Below are 18,394 nucleotides of genomic sequence, written 5' to 3'. Positions count from 1 at the left end.
GCAGAGCAAATTGTTGTATGTAATTAGTCATGTACAACATAAGGCGTAACTTGAAAAACAATTCGTGTTTATTCTTCCTCTGCTTAATCAATATTTTAAATATTTGTGGAAGCCGTACATGAACTTTGCAAATCATCACCTCCTAAGCGAGAGAAAGAGAACAGACAACACAAATCCTGCAACCTACAGCAAATCACCAGCATCTGACAGGCTGCTGTTCAGGCAGATACATTTTTTTGGCCCGTGAAGGAAAGAAGAATATAACATTTTACTTCTGTGCTGTTTTCCTTTATTCCTTTTTACAGTGAATTCCTCAGCCACATTGACTTGCTTTTCCTTTACTCTAAGAATTTTCCTCCCTCTCCACTTGTTTTTTAATGGTATTTAGTTGTACTGATGCAAAAGTTAGCGGTGGCTACTTCTTCGCCTGCAATCCTTGCCTGACTTTCCAGAGAGGTTAACAAATCTTGGATCATCACTGCCTTCCCTCCCACATCGTAACACTGGCTAACCACAGTGGGATAAACTCTGGTAGCAAAAACACACAAGTCTTAAATGCTAAAGGAGCACTGTGAGAACAGGAGGCCACAATCACGCCTCAATTACGCTATTTAAAGACTTAAAACTGCACAGCTATCCCTGAACTCAACTAGAGAAAATTTTATCAAAACTGAAGACTGGTGTTTTTGTAAAATTTGTCATAGGTTTAACCTTGAGAATAACAAATCATTAAGTGTTGGGGGGCTGAAGAATCAATTTATGTTCCAAGCAAAGGGTTTTTAAAATTAAGGTTGGAAAAAAAAATAGATCTCGCCTGGTGGTGCACAGATTCTGTTGATGTATCAATCTTTTCAGGCATTTAAAAATAATATAGAGATGATAAAAGTAAATGTTCTATAACCAAAAAATCTCTCGGTAATAAAATTTCAAATTACAGCCCATGACAACACTTCTAAATTGAAGCTGTGATACAGGAGCTTTGATGGAGAAAATTGTACAAGTAACTCGCAAAGTAATTCAGAAAAGCAACAAAGAATGAAGGTGCTGCTGAGATGAACAGAAAACATAGCTGGAATGGTGTGCAGCATCCTTACATGAATTTCAGACTGTTTTGTTGCCAATATCTTAAGCAGTGCTGTAGTCTTACAAGGATTTCTTGGATAGTTTCCTTTGACCAATAAATAACCTCACTACAGACAAAAACCCCAAACCCCACCATGCACAGAATCAACCCTGAGCTCAATCATCACACATGGCTGAGCTCAGAGTCTGACAAACTGATCAAACACAGAGTTTATTGGCAAGATTCCACTTTCCTATGGAATACTGGTGGAGGGGTTGAGCGAAGGACTCATCCCTCTGAACTGTGCTGCCTCTGGGTGCAGAATCAGGGTAGAAAAACCAAATTGGGTAAAAGAGTTGAAACTTTGCTCATAGTGGCACAGAATGAGCAGAAAACCCAAAATTCACTACCTCCGAGTGCCTCACTCTCCCTGTCAATATACTGGATGTGCAGCATCAAACTATTTATCAGAGGTTGATGAGGTTTAAATAGTTTTTCTGATATTTTCTGGCAGTCTCCAATGAAATAGGTTATAGCAGTGCAAAGTCTCATTGTCATTTTATTCAGCAAAAAAATAAAGCTTGGGAAAGGACAGCTTTTCTGTTTAAATAACTCAGACCAAACATCCATAACCACTTAAAGGTGGCAGATCCACTAAGTGTGATTTGTACCAAAGCATCTGTGGTAAGAAGGTTACAGGTACGCTTTGAGAATAAATTTCAAAGGTCTGCAAAGTATAATTAGTTCTGAAGTTCTCCTACACATTAATAATTAGTAATAAAAACCTTCTAAAGTCCTCCACACAAAGTAGTAAAAAGCTCTTCCAGAAGCATGAAAATCACAGGCCAAACCCAACCCCCTCACAGCTGGTCTTACATATCCTAAGCTTCCCCCTGAAGATGGCTTCATTTTTTTCTCTCCTGTCCAATGCTTTTTCTATTCATATCACGTAAATCGTGGCAAAGTCTTTAATCTTACATACATTTACATAATTTTAAAGACCATAATTCAGCCAGATTAGGTAGACTAGTGGTCCTTAAAACAATTTATCTATAAATTCCCTGAACAATTCCATCACACAGCAAGTCATACAGTCCAGTTACAAGTCAGAGAGAAAAGAAGCTTTTCCTCCATTTTGAATTTGTTACATTAGGATTCAGTTAACCTTGAGCTGAAGGATGGGAATACGACCTACATCTGCCAATACAGGTACCCAGAAAAGAGACCTTGTCAAACAGACTTCACTTCAGTCTTTGACAATACTGTGGCTGTTTGGTAACTCATAATTGAGGATGATGCCATGTATATGAATTTTTAATAACTACCGATTCAGCACTTTGGCAAAAGAAGTCTGGAGCAATTATTTGCTATCCAGACATGGAAACAGAGGGAGGGAGCAGTTTTATCCCCATGCAAGAGAATGCTGAGTCTGATGCTGAAAGGATGCATATGGTTTGGGTATCTAAGTTTTAGCACCCATATTTTCAAAGGGAAATGAAGAACGGAGGGGATGCAAAAGATGCAGAGTTATTTGGAGGCTACTGAAATTGGTCAATAGCAGGAAACTAGAGGAACCAAGGACCAAAGGACTGAGGACAGACTGATTTACAAAGAAACAAAGCAAACTTTTAACTGGGAAGATAACTAGTAAGTAGGAATCCAGTCTGAAGGGCTAGAAGTTCTCTATGGTTTGAGATTGCCAAACCAGCTCCAGAAAATATGCTCAAGTCAAAACTGGTAACTGGACAGGAGAAAGAGTCCCTTCTGACCTCAGCCTCGGGCAGCACTGATGGCTGTACTTATATCCTGGGACAATAAGACAAGGAGAACCAGGCTATCAATCTTCTTCCTTCATGACACCTTATTCACTCTATCACCTCTTGTGTGGGGCACACCCTTGCCACTGAGTTTAATGACCTGCCATAATGCTAGGGGAGGTCCAGCCTGCAGAAGGGCAGCTCAGCAATTAAATACCTCCCTCCCAAAACAGAACTAACAAATCCAGCTGTTAGATGTCACCTATCTCCCACCAGCTGGTACCCCACAAACATGCTGACAAAAATGATTGCAAAAGGTAGGCAGGCTGATCTCTCCATAGCTCAAGTAACTTAGCACATACTGGCTTATTTTTGAAGTATTTTTCGATGTTTAATTTTTAGTTTTTATTTCTAGAAGAAACCAAATTTCTACATCGTTTGTTTTTTTTTTCTAACTTGTGATCTCTTCAATATATGGATGCAATTTTTTATGCCTAGCCATTAGCTGGATTCTACCAAGGAAAAACCTTGGCTGACCACAAGTCTAAGTGCTGTGTGTGAAGGAGTGACACAGTCAGACAGGGTGAACAGGAATGTGTACGAGCACCTGATGTTTTTTGTGATATCATTTCACATTATTAGCTGGAAGCCTGGTAAGCACCAAACCCTTACATCTGTTTACCCTACCTACCTACCTACCTACTTATCTCTCTCACCTCTTTACGATTTTTTCCTCTATAATACATACAATTTTGAATTTTTAGTTAGAGTTGCTTCGTTGATTCACAGCAGAAGAAGATGGGGCAAAAACTCTATGCATTTTTATAAATTTATTTTATGGGAGATTACACAGCTGATTAACAGTTCTCAAAATAAAAAGTGTCTCCTGTTACCTCCATTCTTGTCTATTTATTGCTTTTGATCTATTCATGCCAAAACATTCTTACTAATGAAAGTCATCAGAAAATTGTCTAATAAGGTAATTTAGAAGACAGTTCACATCTAGCATATGATCAAAAGGCACTTAACTTGCTGTTCCTGCCTCCTCTCCCCCAATAAACACATGGTTTACTAGCACTGATAAGCTTCAAAATGGTTTTGAACATCTGGGAAAAGGGCTGATCAGCTCCAGACAATTGTTGGACTCTAAGTAGACTCAGGAACAAAGGTCATGATAAATGAAACCACTGCTTTGGCTCCAAAATTGCTTCAATCATCTCCAGACAAAGCATGATTGAAATGCATCTATCAGTGGATAGCATCTGGAGAACACTAAAAATGTTTTGATCAGAATCTGAGTAGCTTCTTCCAAATGAAAATAATTTTAAGATGCCATGGCAAATTTTTACAACCACACTTTGGGCTAAGGTTTCCTTCTGTAGCATTGACCTTGTTTCTCTACAGTGTGAAAAAAATCAATATAATAATGGTACTGCAGCAAAATTTCAGCTTGCTCTTGGCTTACTTTAAATAACTTCATTGTCTCCTTTCCCTCTGTCTGCATCTGCTGTATTTGGCACTTTCAGTTATTAAAATGAAACCAAGTTGAAAGAAAATGTTAAATATCATAAAAAGAAACCCAGCAGTGCTTCCATCTCACTTTGCCAGCACTGTGGTCACCTTTACCATTTGCCAGGTTTTTCTGTTCCCAGCTGTTCTACCTGAATCTGTATGCAAAAAGAAACCTCAACTTTCTCCAAGAATATCAAATGTATTTTGCAGTTCGACAAGGGCTATTTATTTTAAAAGGAAAACTCACCCTCTTCCCGCCAATTATATAATGGAAAACAAAAAAGCCCAATAGTTTACTAGTGACTTCCATTCCTTGGTGCTTAACATTGTCTCACTCCTTAGTGTGCATTTTTGCACAAATGAGCAAGCCTGGTTATAGCAGTTCACTGTTTTACTCCAACCTGCACTAAGAATGAAGCTTTGAGAATCTTACAGGAAACTATGAACTAAAGAGAAAGAAAAAACCCATTCATCCAAAATTATGACCTTTAGTCGCTTTCCACTCCCTCTGGATGAGGACCAGATCCACTTGCTGTCAACCACAGCTCTGCCTTGGTCAACAAACAAGAAGGGTATTCCCAAATGCAAAGTGGAAGCAGTAAGTTCCAAGGAAAGCCACAAAGCCCAAATGTAGGCAGTGGTGAAAGGAAGAAAACATTTGCTCTGCCTGGGCCTCTCAGAAGCAGGGGGACACTTGGTCTTGGAGCAAAGAAGACTTACCCTGGTGTGTGCACAACACAGAAGAGAATTAAAGAGACACAGACTGCCCATGTGAATTCATTTTCCTACTCTTGGCTATCCCACGAACGCAAGCCTTACAATACAAAGGGACGGATGACGCTCCATCTCTAACATCCCTCCAACAAAACAACCCCGTTTAAAAAAATAAAATAAATAAACAAATAAATAAACAAACAAACAAACAAATAAATAAAGAAGAGCTGAATTCTTACTTTGGTACTGGAAGCTGGGGAGGAGTTGGCCACCAGGCTGGTGATGACATCGCTGTTGCCGGTGGTGCAGGCGGCGGTGGCCGGGGCGGGGAGGCGCGTGGGGACGATGGGCAGGGGCAGCAGCCCGGGCCGGGAGCTGCTGGTGGTGCTGGCACTGCTGCAGCTGGTGCTGCCCACGGGGGTCCCGTTGGAGCTCCAGTCCCGGCGCTCCCAGCCCGCACGGTAATCTCTCTCAAACCGGCTGTGGTGCCGTGACATCTCGGTGGAGGGCAGCGGCGTCTCAGGGGGAACTCGAGAGCCTGCCTGGAAAAACAACGAGGAAGAGGAGTTAGGGATGAGCACAGTGACTGGAACCACCAGGGCAAGACCCTGCCTTGCTTTCTCTGCCTTAGGACAGCACTGCTTCTCCTCTTTTCCCAGCTGAACATCAAGAGCAAGAGAGCAGTGTTGTAGTGAATATTAATCTAGAACACAACTGAGAGTTTAGACAAGTACAAAGACACAATGGAGAGCCAAGTCCCACAGACCTGAAGAAACACCACCTGCCCAAACTCTTCAGCAAAATAACAAGCAAAAGCACACAAATTGTGAAAAGCCAAGTTAGAAGAAAGTAATAATTCAATGTTCTGACAACAGGAAAATATTCCCAACAGCTCCATCTTGCAGTTTTCTAAGTAGCCTTCAGATCCTTTCTGTAGCCTCTTTCCGGTACCTGCCACATGACCAAATATTGATGGTAAAGATCAAAGAGAAAAAAAATCTCCCTGCCATATCTACCCATTACTTCTCTATTTTCACAGCCAAATACTGCTTCACTCAGCCCCCCTTTTTGCTAGATCTCCTCACAGAAGCTCCAATGGGAACCTTTCACTCTGTGACACCTCCCCACACTGAGGATGCCGTCCAGGGCAGGCCAACATGTTCTGTCTCCTCCCGTGCTTTTGGCTAGACTTAAAACACTTAATACACATAGGTGATCTATGACCAAATTGTTCTGTGTGATCACCCTGTCCTTAGCATCCCTCAGTCTTTGCTATCCACAGATTTTATCTGCCAGGTGAGGTATGTCTTAGCACAACACTGGGAGTCAAGACTCCCAACATCTAATCTTAGTTCTGATAATTATACATTACATAGCCTAGAGCAGTTACTGAAGTCTTCCTGGCAAGGTCTCCTAATGTGCAGAATGGTGGCAATAATGCTATTTTCCCAGCAGAGTTCTGAGTAAGTGAATGTTTACAGCATTTGCAATAGAAGAAACAGTATGAGTAAATTCTAAATGTATTTATTTCCATAAATAAATAATGAGTATCTAGGTCACTGCAGCACCTGATTTATTTTACTTGCATCACACAATCCACTAAGTTCTTTGTAATAATGACACCAGGTCAGTGGAAGCAATGTTGTTTCACAAATTCTTAAATACAAAAATGGATGGCAAGAACATCTGTTTATAAGGATTGTGGAGGGAGTCAGAACTAAACTCACCCAGAAACTTGAACATAAGAAACTTCTTAAGAGAGATAAAAAACTTAGAAGTGTTATAAAACAGTATGCTGATTGACAATGTTAGTTATTCACCTGGTAGAAATTAAAAAGGCGAACAAAACCAATCATGCCTGAAGGATGAAAGGCTCACCTGGTTCACTAAAAAGCCACTAGCTGAGACAAAGAATGCTCTTCCTCAGTTAAAAATTCAATAATATAAATGTATATTTTAAAACCCTGCCAAATTCCCTCCCACAATCACAATCAATATGTTCAGCAAAAAGCCAAACCAAATGTCCCAAGCAGCTGCATTTTTGATGGTTACATTGTCCTTCTCCAGGAATGAGCATCTCCAGTAAGAACCTACACTGGAGACCACACCATAGTGTATTGACCACAGAATTAACATTCCTCTTAACCCAACTGTTTTTCTTCTCTAGTAGAATGTGATACAATGTTTGACTTGATGATTTGAGGGCTGATGGTTCTGGTATTTACTTAAGACTCCTCCGTCTTACATTTTTGTGGCCATCTGATACTTTCATTCACAAAGCTAATTCTGTATTTACCAGAGGACCATGTGAGCTCGGCTGTACAATGACCACAGGTAACCCCAGAGACACCAGTGCTGTGAAAACTACTGTAGTGAAAACAGAAACTTTTCTTTTAGTAGAGGTGAAGAACGCAAACTTATTTTCTACTGAAAACTATCTCAGAATAAATTCAGTACTTAAACACAGTGTCTTCAAAGGTTAGAAATTCCACAGGTATAACCCCGCTTTCATTTGTTTTATAACCATTTTGCTAAGTCAGGCAAAAAAAGGAGCCTGCAAACTGCAAGCTGCAATTTCAAAATATCCTTTATTATTCCTTGCCTTTGAAAAAGTTTCTTTTCAATCCCAACAGCCTCCACTGCTGTCTGAAGCTATCTTTTGTGACTGTTTGAATGGTGGCTGTCAATGGAATGCCCTTCTCCTCTCGAGCTGGAGGATCTCCATTAGCTGTATTAGTGCTCTTCTTGACAAGGCAACCAGGGAGAACCAAATCACATCTCCCCCACCCACCCACACTCCTGAGCACATCTGACATTTAATTCAGCACAGAGCAGCAGCACACATGCACACAAGTCAATAGTGAGCAGTTTTTGCCACACGATCCCAGGCACTCTGCACCCAGCAATTCTACTATCAGATGAGACTGACAGGCAACTACGTCAATAACAAGCAGGAAAAAAGCCTGTGACTAAGCCAGGCATTAATAAGTTTACTTAAAACCCAACTCCCTCTTCATGAGCACATTCACTTCTCAGTCCAGCTACTGTACTTCATGGTATTTCCAATGAAAAAATAAAAGCTGGGACTAAATATAATTTTTTTTTTTCCAATACACTGCATTAAATATACACTACTTGTTTCAACATGTCATTTTTGGCTGGGTACAAAGATACTTGACAGCAACAAGATGTGCAAAAAAACCGGAGGGGATAAGCATCTAATAAATGAGTATTCAACTGCTAGTGCTTGCTATTTAAAATTAGAAAGAATAGAAAATGTTTTCATAAATAGCTGCTGGGTGAGGTAAGAAATGGGTTGTGAGTAGACTAGCTAATTTTTAAATATATTTTTAGATCCAGAGTTTATGCTTTGTCTAGACTATTGTTTTTGAGGATCATAATCAAAATAATAATGCTTTAAACATATTCTGTACTCATAAGAAAAACTTCTCCAACAGCGTGTCCTGAGTCAAGTGTAATCATCACATTCCTCTGCACAGAAGTTGACACAGGGCAGCACAAACCATCTTGAGAAACAGCAGAGACAGAGGCCAGAGGACACCACCCTCGGACAGCAGGGAGGGCAGCAGTCACTGCAGAGGTCACAGAATCCCTAAGGTTGGAAAAGATCTCCAAGATCATCGAGTCCAGCCACCACCTTAACCCTTTCAATACCATTTCCACAGCATCTGATTTTAGGCTGTAATTCTCCAGACGTGTTCTTTTAGATTTTTTTTTCCCCTAAAAATAAACAAAACAAAACAAAACAAACCCCCTTCTGTGGGGGAGACAGAGAGAAGGAGAAACATCAATGCCTAATACTTACAAACAGCAACATCAATAGTTGCAATTAATTCATGTGTTTTTACCTTTTTAAGGAAAGTTTTCCTCAACACTCATGTGCAGGCATTTTCTCTTACCTGGTTTTTAATCCCTCTAAACAGCACTGGGAAAGAGAAATAAGATTTTTTCTGTGTTTTTAGACACTGTCCCATTGGCTAATTACAGATCTATCTACCTCAGTTGTGCAGTTGATTTCTCAGCTAGCAAGATGCTCCACGCTGCCACATGCAGGCGTCAGTACTAGAGCAGATAAGCTCTGAGCCATGTCAGATACATCTACCCTACATCAGAGCCATAAACCCAGGGTGCAGACAGGCCAGCAAGAGGAAGAATGAATGCACGATTTGTGCATCTCAGACTCACAGTCCACGAGGAGGCACATTGCACTCTGTTACTGCTGAAAATCCCTCTGTACACCCAAAGCAGCTGGCACTCTGTCTGGTGAAGGTGGTGAAGGCAGTGAGACAGACATTCCCTCACCCTCTACTCGAGATGTAATCACTGGGTGTCTTTAATCTCTACTAGAAAGGAAACGTGCTCCCGTTTGTCACATAGAATCAAAGGATTTTAGGGGAAAAAATCCCCCACCCTACTAAAGAGAGAGAAGAGAGAAAAGCCCATAGCAGTTACTAGATGAACTGATGAATTCAAAGCAAAAAAGGAGATCAAATTGGTATTAAGAGAGGGCTGTGGAAAGGGCTATAATCTAAAGAAGAGAGATCGAGCAACCAGAGGTAAATACAAATCCCATGACAAATCTAAAATGAGATTTAGTGACATGGCAAGGCAAAAAGTCCCCAAGACTGCATCACTGTGCATGTGCTGCAGAAAGAATGCCAGAACACAGCCTGCTTTGTTTCAAACAAGGGTTATGCAGGAGCCAGGCATGAGGATTATACATGCACCTGACCTCTTCCCCCATCCTTTACTTTCAGAGAAAGACGAGCTTGGGAGGGTAGGCCAGGAGAGGGTAACAGACTGATGAAACAATACCAAACACCTTCTGAGGAATGGAACGGGATCTCTCCCAACCCTACAAGGCCAAAACATGCAATGCAGCAGATGAGAGAGACCACAAAAAGAAGTTATTTTAAAATCTATCCCTCTCAAGGCAGAGTAAAATGTGAGTGTACCCCTGCTAGAGATCATAACTACCTCTACAATCAGGAATTTTAGACATATCTCATACTATCAGCTTGCTCAACAATAATATCTGAGAAAGTTTTTCTGCGAAACGCGAGTGTTTTCGGGACTGAAATGTAGGGCACTTCCACAAATGAAATGCCCAGCCTCCAAATTTACCCTGAACGCTTTGGCCATTTGGAAATCTTCCTACCTTTCTTAGCACAAAACCACCTTCCTCCTGGTACTCATTTTTCACCACATCTCTTATGCAAGCTCATTTGTTCCTTGTTTCCACGCTTTCCACACACACACACACACACAGAGGAAAGGAAAAGGCCAGCGGCGTGTGAGATAGCAGCGTGCTGTCCTCAGGGCTCTTAGCAGGTTCAAACAGATCATTGCTGAAGATTTATTAAACTCAAGTGGTTAACATTTCATTTTATGCTCGATACATTTAAACACAGCCCTTCTTCCCCCAAGCCCAAAACACTCACTGTTCTGCAGAAAAAATGCTTCCTATTCATGTTCCTCTAAATGACAGTCCGGGCTCAAGCCTTGGAGCAGCTTTTTCCCTGCTTTCCACGCTTATCTAGTCAAGGTCTCCTTAAAGTGCCTGTCCCCACAGATATAAATATAAGGAAAAACAGGCTTTCAGCCAGTCTGAAGCTAGAGAATCAGATTTCTTAGACTATTAGTCAACTTCATTAAGTGACTTCAAAAATAAAGGTCAAGCTTTTAATTTAAATTTTTCCCGGCTAAGCATTTGTTTCTAAATTTACCTTTTAAATAATAACATTACAGAAACATGATAGGCGAGAGACATTGGGAGACAGTGACGGAAGTAGATACATGGTCATTAGGGAAAAGGCAGAAAAGGAGAAAGAAAGAACCAGAAACTTTAAAATGCACAGCTAAATAATCTTACGTGTTTCAGATAGGATAAAAGAAGTACAGGTAATACAGCCCATCAGAGAGCTTCAAAAGCACTTAAGTGCATGTAATGCCTAAGCATTTTATGATATCCACACACACACACAAAAAACTAAAAAAAAAAACCTAAAAAAAAAACAGTAAAAAAAAAAAAAAAAAGAGAGAGAGATTTGCTGGCATCAGATCTAGCATGAAGAACTGTAACTGATAAAAAGGAAGGTCTAAGTACCTAAGCTTGAATGATTTCACATATATGCTGCAGGGGAAATGTTATGGTATGCATTTTTATCACAGCCTACCAACACAACAACCTCTCCCCAGGCACAGGTCTGAAGATGTAATTTATGCACATGGCACCCAAATCACATCGAAATATATCAGTGTTACCATAAAGTCTGGATATAACTCAATCGTCAGGTCATACATGTACACGTCTTGAAGAAAATCAAAATAAAACAAGGTACTAGCAGTCCTGGCAGCTTCAGGAGCAACTCTTCAGCAATGTGCCAAGCAAAATGTTTTATTCGAGCTCAACGTTTTTTATAACCTACAAAGACTTTCTTTACAAACACATATAGAATCACTGTTACAAGCCTACATGGATCTGACTCATCCATTTTAGCAATTTTTACTTAACTACTTTTTTTTCTGTTTGGGTGACTTCAGTGAAAGAACTCTCTGTTAGACAAATGCAGAAGGAATGCAATCAAGAGATTCTGTAAAGCTGAACTACAAGCAGCTGTGTAAAAAGATAAGATCCAGAAATATTTGAGAGGCAAGGAAACAACTTTATTATCAAGCAAGGTCTACTTTTGTAAACCCCTGATTTAGTCTTGTAAACAGTTGTAAAGCTCTTGTAAAATCCAACACAAGGCAGAGAGACTTGAGCTGCTTTGCTGCAATCAGATCTTAAAGAAAACATAAAAAAAGAAAAAAAAAAAGCCCAAATCCTAACCCTGTAAGTGATAAAGGAGCAGTAGATTAAAGAGATTATATAGGATTTTATTTTCCAAATATATGCTGGAGGAGATGATGCTTTGGGACATATTAAAAAAAATCAGAGCATGAACACAACAGTGTCTTCTCAGCAGAAAGCTCACTAAGCAAAAAATGAGATTTTTGCTTTGTTATCTCAAAATATTGTAGAAAAGTTTGTGCACTTTTTATTTCTGAGTACTTCAGATGTTTATGGAAATCTTCCCTCTAGGTAAGTAAAAAGATAAACTAGGCTATCCAAATAAAAAAAGAAAAACCTAGTCACCATGAATGAAACCACACCTTACAGTTTCTTTCCTTCACAGCTGACAGAATATAACCTTCCTAAATGAGGGCTTACTAAAAAATCTCTAAGTGTATGTTTTATTACTAAGCTTCTAGGAAATTTATCTTCTCTGTGATAATTTCCTATTTATAATAATTTGCTTTTCAGATACTGAACTTTTTACAATCTCAGCAGAGTGGTTAACACATCCTTCAATTCATGGCCCATGGCATGGTGAGAAAAGTTCACAAAGATTCAGAGTGGTCCCAATGCTCACACTGCTGGAACAGAAGGTGAAGACGAGTCCCATCTTGAATCCTGCTCCTTGCCAAACCTGGACACACACAAACTCATGAAGTTTACACCAGGTGCAGGGGATTCCTTCTGCAGATGCTCCTGACCATACAAATTTCTTGGACTATTCTAAAAGGCCTCCATCCACATCCTCAGATATACTTATCATCAATTATAAATTGATAGAAAATATGTCAAAATATACTGGTTTGGGATATGTATTTGGATAAAACTCCTAACTCCAGGAGAAAGTGACTAAATCTCTCTCTTCAAGCCTCTGCTGGAAAGATCTCCCAGTTGATCTTGTTCTCCCCCATGGCTTTGTCACAAACCATCTCCACAACCTCACAAAAAGCTCAGCACAAAACTCAACCCTCACCACCCTCCAGTCCCCAAAACCAATTCTAGATGCTACCTGTGATGCAGCTTCTTGGTCTTTCCATGGACCTTATAAAGCAACAAGACTGGAATTCTACCCAGCAGTTTGGTAAATGAAAATCCACCAGAACTTTACACAAAGGCATAATAACTTCCTCAGATGTCTCTGCAGGGTCCAGGGTAGCTGGCAGTGTCTGGAACCCAGCCTTGTTAAAAACGGAGAGAGAGAAAAACATAACGGCCCTCTGTAACACTCCTGCCTGCAAAACACTGCCCAAAACATTGACTTCCCTAATTAAATTATCTCATTAGCATGAAAAGCAAACGAAAGAAGCCCAAATGCCAAGAGCTGCCGTGCTAAAGGCCAGTTTGTGGAGGGTTTGTGCAGGAAGACTTGCAGGGCAGAGCTGGTGGCCAACGCCTGGGCACAGGGGCTGGCAGGATGACAGCTGGTGGCCAGGGTCCAGGGGTGCCTGCTGGGGACACGTGGGGAGGGAGACAGGGACACGACTGGATTTCTTCTGGGGGAAATGGGCCATCTTCTCCAAACGTGTTAGGTGCCTGCCAGGACCTGACATACCTAATCTTGCCTAAGAATTCATAGTTAATAAAGCAGAAATGTAGAATAAGCTACTGCCAGCGTTGCCAAATGTCACAAAATAAATCTCACAAAATTTAATTAGCAGGATTTTGGCTCCTCTGGGGATATTTTCCTTAGGTGGGTGAGGAGGGGTGGGAGGAGAAGGTGACTAGGTCTTCAAATTACATTTTGGACAAGGCAGGAGAAATTTCCTTTTTTTTTACTGCTATTATCAATTTTCCAGGCCCTGAGGAAGACCGATCAATCAGTTAAAACTATTACAGGAGAAAGTTCTGCCACAGTAAGGGTTAAATGCAGTGTATTTTACAGCATCAGATCTCTGGATCACTTGTAGTGCTGCAAAACTCTGTAATAAAGAAAACGTACTTCAAATTTCCCTCTTAGAGGATATTTTTGGGTCATCCCATCCTATCACTGGTCACATTTAAAAAGCATCAGCCAGCATGAGGTGAACTAATAAATTTTCTTTTCCAGGACTGATGTCCTCCGACCACACAAAATTTTCTGACACACATTTTGTTAAAAGGAGACATGTATCACTCCCCCAAATCAAGAGCAAATGTACACTTATAGCACAAAATAGTCCCCAACCATCTGGTATATATAAAGAGATTATTCCATGCAAATTGCATCAGGGGAAAAAAAAAAAAAAAAGAGAGAGAAAAAAAAGGAACATTAAATCACAGAATCAGTCATTTAGATTGCAAAAGACCTTTAAGATCACCAAGTCTAACCATTAACCAGTGCCAAGTCCACTAAACCCTAAGTGCCACATCTACAACACTTCTTTTAACTTTATTGAACGTGAGACTAGCACAGTCCATAACAACAGGCGTCCAAAGACCTTCAAGGCTTTAACATGATTTGTGGCACAGCGAGGTATGAAGGTGCAGTAAGCAAGTGAATTCCCAGAGAATACACAGCATTTCTGACCCACGGGGAATTACTACAGTTTTTCCAGTTTCTGGTGCCCTAAATGTGTGACTGCCACTAGCTTCCACTCACAAAGCCTCACAAGCTCACAAGGAGACACTTGTATTCTTGCTGTACTTTTAGGCATAATGGAGAGTCTGGAGAGGAGTTTCTCTGCGTATTTCCATACTTCCATCTTTTTGCTTCATGGCACTGGTACCATTAGTACCAGTCCATCAGTACCAGGCACCTCTTCATCTGGCTGGAAATACTGGGCTGCGCACCTGCAGACACCTGGGGATTTCAGATCAAAACATTCCCTTCTCAGTGCATGTCACTGGAGCTGGCCAGAGCCCACATTATCTGTCCATCTGCAGTCACAGCTCATCACCTCTCGTGGCCTAACCACATTTCATAAAACGGATTGACTTTATTTTCAGCTGGTTCAATAGAGTAAGTATCACTTACATCCACTTGCTATTTTTGTTTTGTTTTGAAAGGCGATGCGTCAAGAGCCAGAGGGACAGTGCCACCATCCTAATGAATTAATACCACAGCCAGTATCAAAGTTAACTGCATTTCTGCTTGCTCCTCTGCCTTCTAAAAGCTATTCCTGTTACCAGTTCTTCCACCACCCTTTCTTGCTTCTCACTTAAAATTGGCCCAAGTGACTCATGTTTTATCTTTTCAGCTGTTGGAAGAAGGCTGTCTGCTGAACGAAGGAAATCAGCAGCACACCTTTTCTAGGCCAGAGGTCTGCAGCTTTTAATTAGCTGCTTTAGAAGTAACAGGATCAAATAATAAACAGATCATGAACCACTCACTATATCCCTCTCAAGATATGTTAGGTGATGTAGAACCTTTCAATACTACAGAGAAATCAAATCATGTTTGCCAAGCATCCACTCAAATATGTATTTAAGAATACCAAGAATCTAGTAGTTGAAAACTACTAGATTTGCAAGCACTGGCCAAAATGTTTTGCATTTTATACTGAATAGCAATAATTCATTTTCATTCCACTAAAGCTGTCAAAAACTCTATATGCAGTCTTGTAGCGAGGCTGTTATATACATGCCAAATGCCTGTATAGCAAACATCTGGACTTGCTTCTGTTCCAGGATTTGCCAAAGCATAAGTCTATCTATTGTTTTTTCTTGTGACTTTTATTTTTTTTCTCTCTCCCTGCTGTGCCTCAGGTCGTTTTTCTTAAAATGAAATCATTAAAACAGGCAGAAAAAGTGGAGGAAGGAGGAGTAAGAAGAGCTCTAGCATCTGAGTAATCTTCCAGTGGGACTAATTTTACTAAGTATTTGTGCTACTGCTACCAGTCAATCACTACAAGTATTATTGAGAAGCTAAAAAAAATAAAAATTAAACCACATTTAGGAAAGTATATTGGCATAGAGAAAAGGAAAAACACATATGCTGTTCTATAAACTAGAAGCTCCGTTTACTGAAATGTCCTCAATATCAATATAAAATGTATTAACATAAAAACACAACTTGCTGTTCCCTGATTTTGCATTCATTTTACATCCGTACTTCTCCGAGGCAACAGATCAGAATGGTGCATTGCCTTCCCCTCAGGCCAAGTGTAATAAACAGGCAGGTGTAATATAAGGCTGCAGTGTCTCAGCTCTCCTCCCCAACAATTGATCTTCCAGCCCAACGGTGTAATTCCGTCTTGGTAGCTCCCGTCTCATGCCTCATTCCTGATCGGTCAATTATTTCAAATCAAGCAGAATTAAAGTGTTATTTTTGTGAGGGAGGACGATATTCACCAGTGACCAACGTGAAACTAATAAACTAATTTCCCTTTACTGCCTTGGGCAAAACAGAAAAATCCAGGTCTATGGGAGAAAGACAGCAGGTATTTCATCTGTCTGCTGCCCAAATGTGTTTGCCATTTACTATCTTTAAATTGAATTTTTGCTCACAGGACAATTTTGGGAACAGAAGACAACAAAAAAGGCAGTGGTGAGGATGTATGACTGTTCAAGACAGAGGTGTGCAATGCAAGCTTCCTGAGAGAAGGGGACAGCACTCTCCTGTTCTCTGAAACAGAGCATATTCCTCCTGTCAGTAGCAAATCTATCCAGTAGATGTCAACACCAGCAAAAAATATGTGTAAAGACAACCTTAACAGCAACAGTACTCGCTTCAATTTACAGTGGAACATCAGGGGACAGTTTAATATTTGGAAGCATTGCATATGTATTTGCTACCGTCCCATCCTTGCATCTTCCTGAATGGATCTGGCCTGGCTCATCTGTCCATGAACATATGTAGAGAAAATAATTTGTTTTTTGCTTTTAGAATAATTTTGTCTGGTCTGCTGAAAAATTGCTGATGACTATGTGATGACTTTCGGATTGGATCAGATGAAATTTTTCTGAGGAGGCACAGGGAGGAGGTGGGGGGAAATATTGTGTGGTGCAAAGTGACTACTAGAAGCAAAATCTTCATAGTTACTAAATATAATCTGAAGAGGTCTGTTCCCTTCTGACCTTCCACTTGTGTGGTTAAGCAATGCAATGATTTCATGGATTTTGCTCCTTCCTCAAGAAGCTTCTCAGCCTACAAGAGTGACCTGCGATTCCCATGCTGACCCCAGGTCAACAGATACTTGTTGTTCCTGTGAGGTTTTTTTGTTTTGCAGTACACCAAGGACAATCTGTTGTAAGCCTTTTAGTGTTATTATCACTCAAAAGACTGCATTTGCTGACAAGTTTTAACCATGCAAAAACACAAGGCCATTGCTGTTGACACTTTCAAATCTACTATTAAGATCTTACTGTTTGAACAGCTTGTGTGTAGAATCTGAAGTACAGATTTCAGTTTCCTTTTTGTTTATTTTTAGATAAACCTTGTGTTTCTACTCTGTAATGTTTGCATTTGGCTGCTGAGCATGCAGTAACTGCACACATTATATGCATTGTTTAGAGACACTGCCTCGCAGCCCATCAGGTTTTTGGAATAGATGAAAAGAGAAGGGAAATAACAGATCATTTTCCTGATTGATTAATCTTTCTTCACATTGCCATCTCCCCATAAACATGAGAAGGATAACCAAAAGTATGTTGTGACATCTAATAGTGAGCCGTTGAAGCAAATCATTTTACTACCACTACAAAACTTACTACAGAGTTTGTTTTCAGTGATCTAAAACATAACAAGGAGACATAAATGAAAATATTACAGAGACGTCACTATGAGCATTTATTCCTCACGTGCAAAACCTTACATAAAAAGCAAAAGCTTTTATGAGAAGCATCCATCCAGTGATGCTGTTGCAGCTTAATTAATCAGTCTGGCTTAAAATCCAGGCTCTCTGTGAAGGCACAAACAGTGGTCAAAGGCTGAGACTGAGAATTACCATCATCTAAGCAATTCTTAGGCATCAACAGAAGCAGGCACAGGGAGATCAGGCACAGGTACTGTGTTCCCAGTGAATAATCCAAAAAGATGATGGCACTTGAGAGAACGAAGTCAGAGCTCTGAACACCAGGGAAAAGCACCAAATGCCAAACCCAGCCCTATGCAGCATGAGGTGCCAGCAGCACACCCCGTTTTGGGAAGCCACGTCCTGCTCCACAGCTCTGGGTGCCAGCACGTCCTACCCAAGACAGAGCCATAAATAGTTTGGAGATAAGACGCATATCTTATGAGGCACACGGCGCTTTCACAGCCAGGGATGAGCAATTCTTTTAATTACCGTCAGCATTTTCTCCGAATCCCCGTCTCAAAGAAGAGATGGAAACTTTTGATTTGCTGTGACACCTTGATTGCCGCACGGATGAGTCACCACACTACTCCTGTTAGTCTTAGGGATTTATAGATTTTTAGGCCAAAAAGCGCAGGAGGCTGTTACAGTGGCTCTGCTCTGGCTCTGAGCAGCACAGCTCTCCTGGCTCATCCAGCAGCCTGCCTGCTGGGCACAAAGAGGGACCAGGAATGTCCTACATAAAATTATAATACACACCTAAGCTTGTCCGCAAGCA

General features: G+C 40.6%; 1 protein-coding gene across 2 annotated transcripts in view; it reads right to left on the bottom strand.

Moving 5' to 3' along the window:
• The window catches only part of KLHL29 (kelch like family member 29), a 387,747-nt gene that overhangs the window by 235,056 nt on the left and 134,297 nt on the right, over positions 1-18,394 (bottom strand). For both annotated transcript variants that reach the window (XM_014872970.2, XM_014872968.2), the window contains one exon: positions 5,286-5,588. In XM_014872970.2, coding sequence (XP_014728456.2) covers positions 5,286-5,543 — 258 coding nt within the window. In that variant the 5' untranslated portion in view covers positions 5,544-5,588. The remainder of the gene's footprint in view (positions 1-5,285; positions 5,589-18,394) is intronic.

This window comes from Sturnus vulgaris, chromosome 3 (genome assembly GCF_052056855.1).
Source record: "Sturnus vulgaris isolate bStuVul1 chromosome 3, bStuVul1.hap1, whole genome shotgun sequence".
In the NCBI taxonomy this organism is placed as follows: domain Eukaryota; kingdom Metazoa; phylum Chordata; class Aves; order Passeriformes; family Sturnidae; genus Sturnus; species Sturnus vulgaris.
The sequence above is the reverse complement of the archived record's forward strand: the minus strand, read 5'-3'. Positions and strand labels throughout refer to the sequence as shown.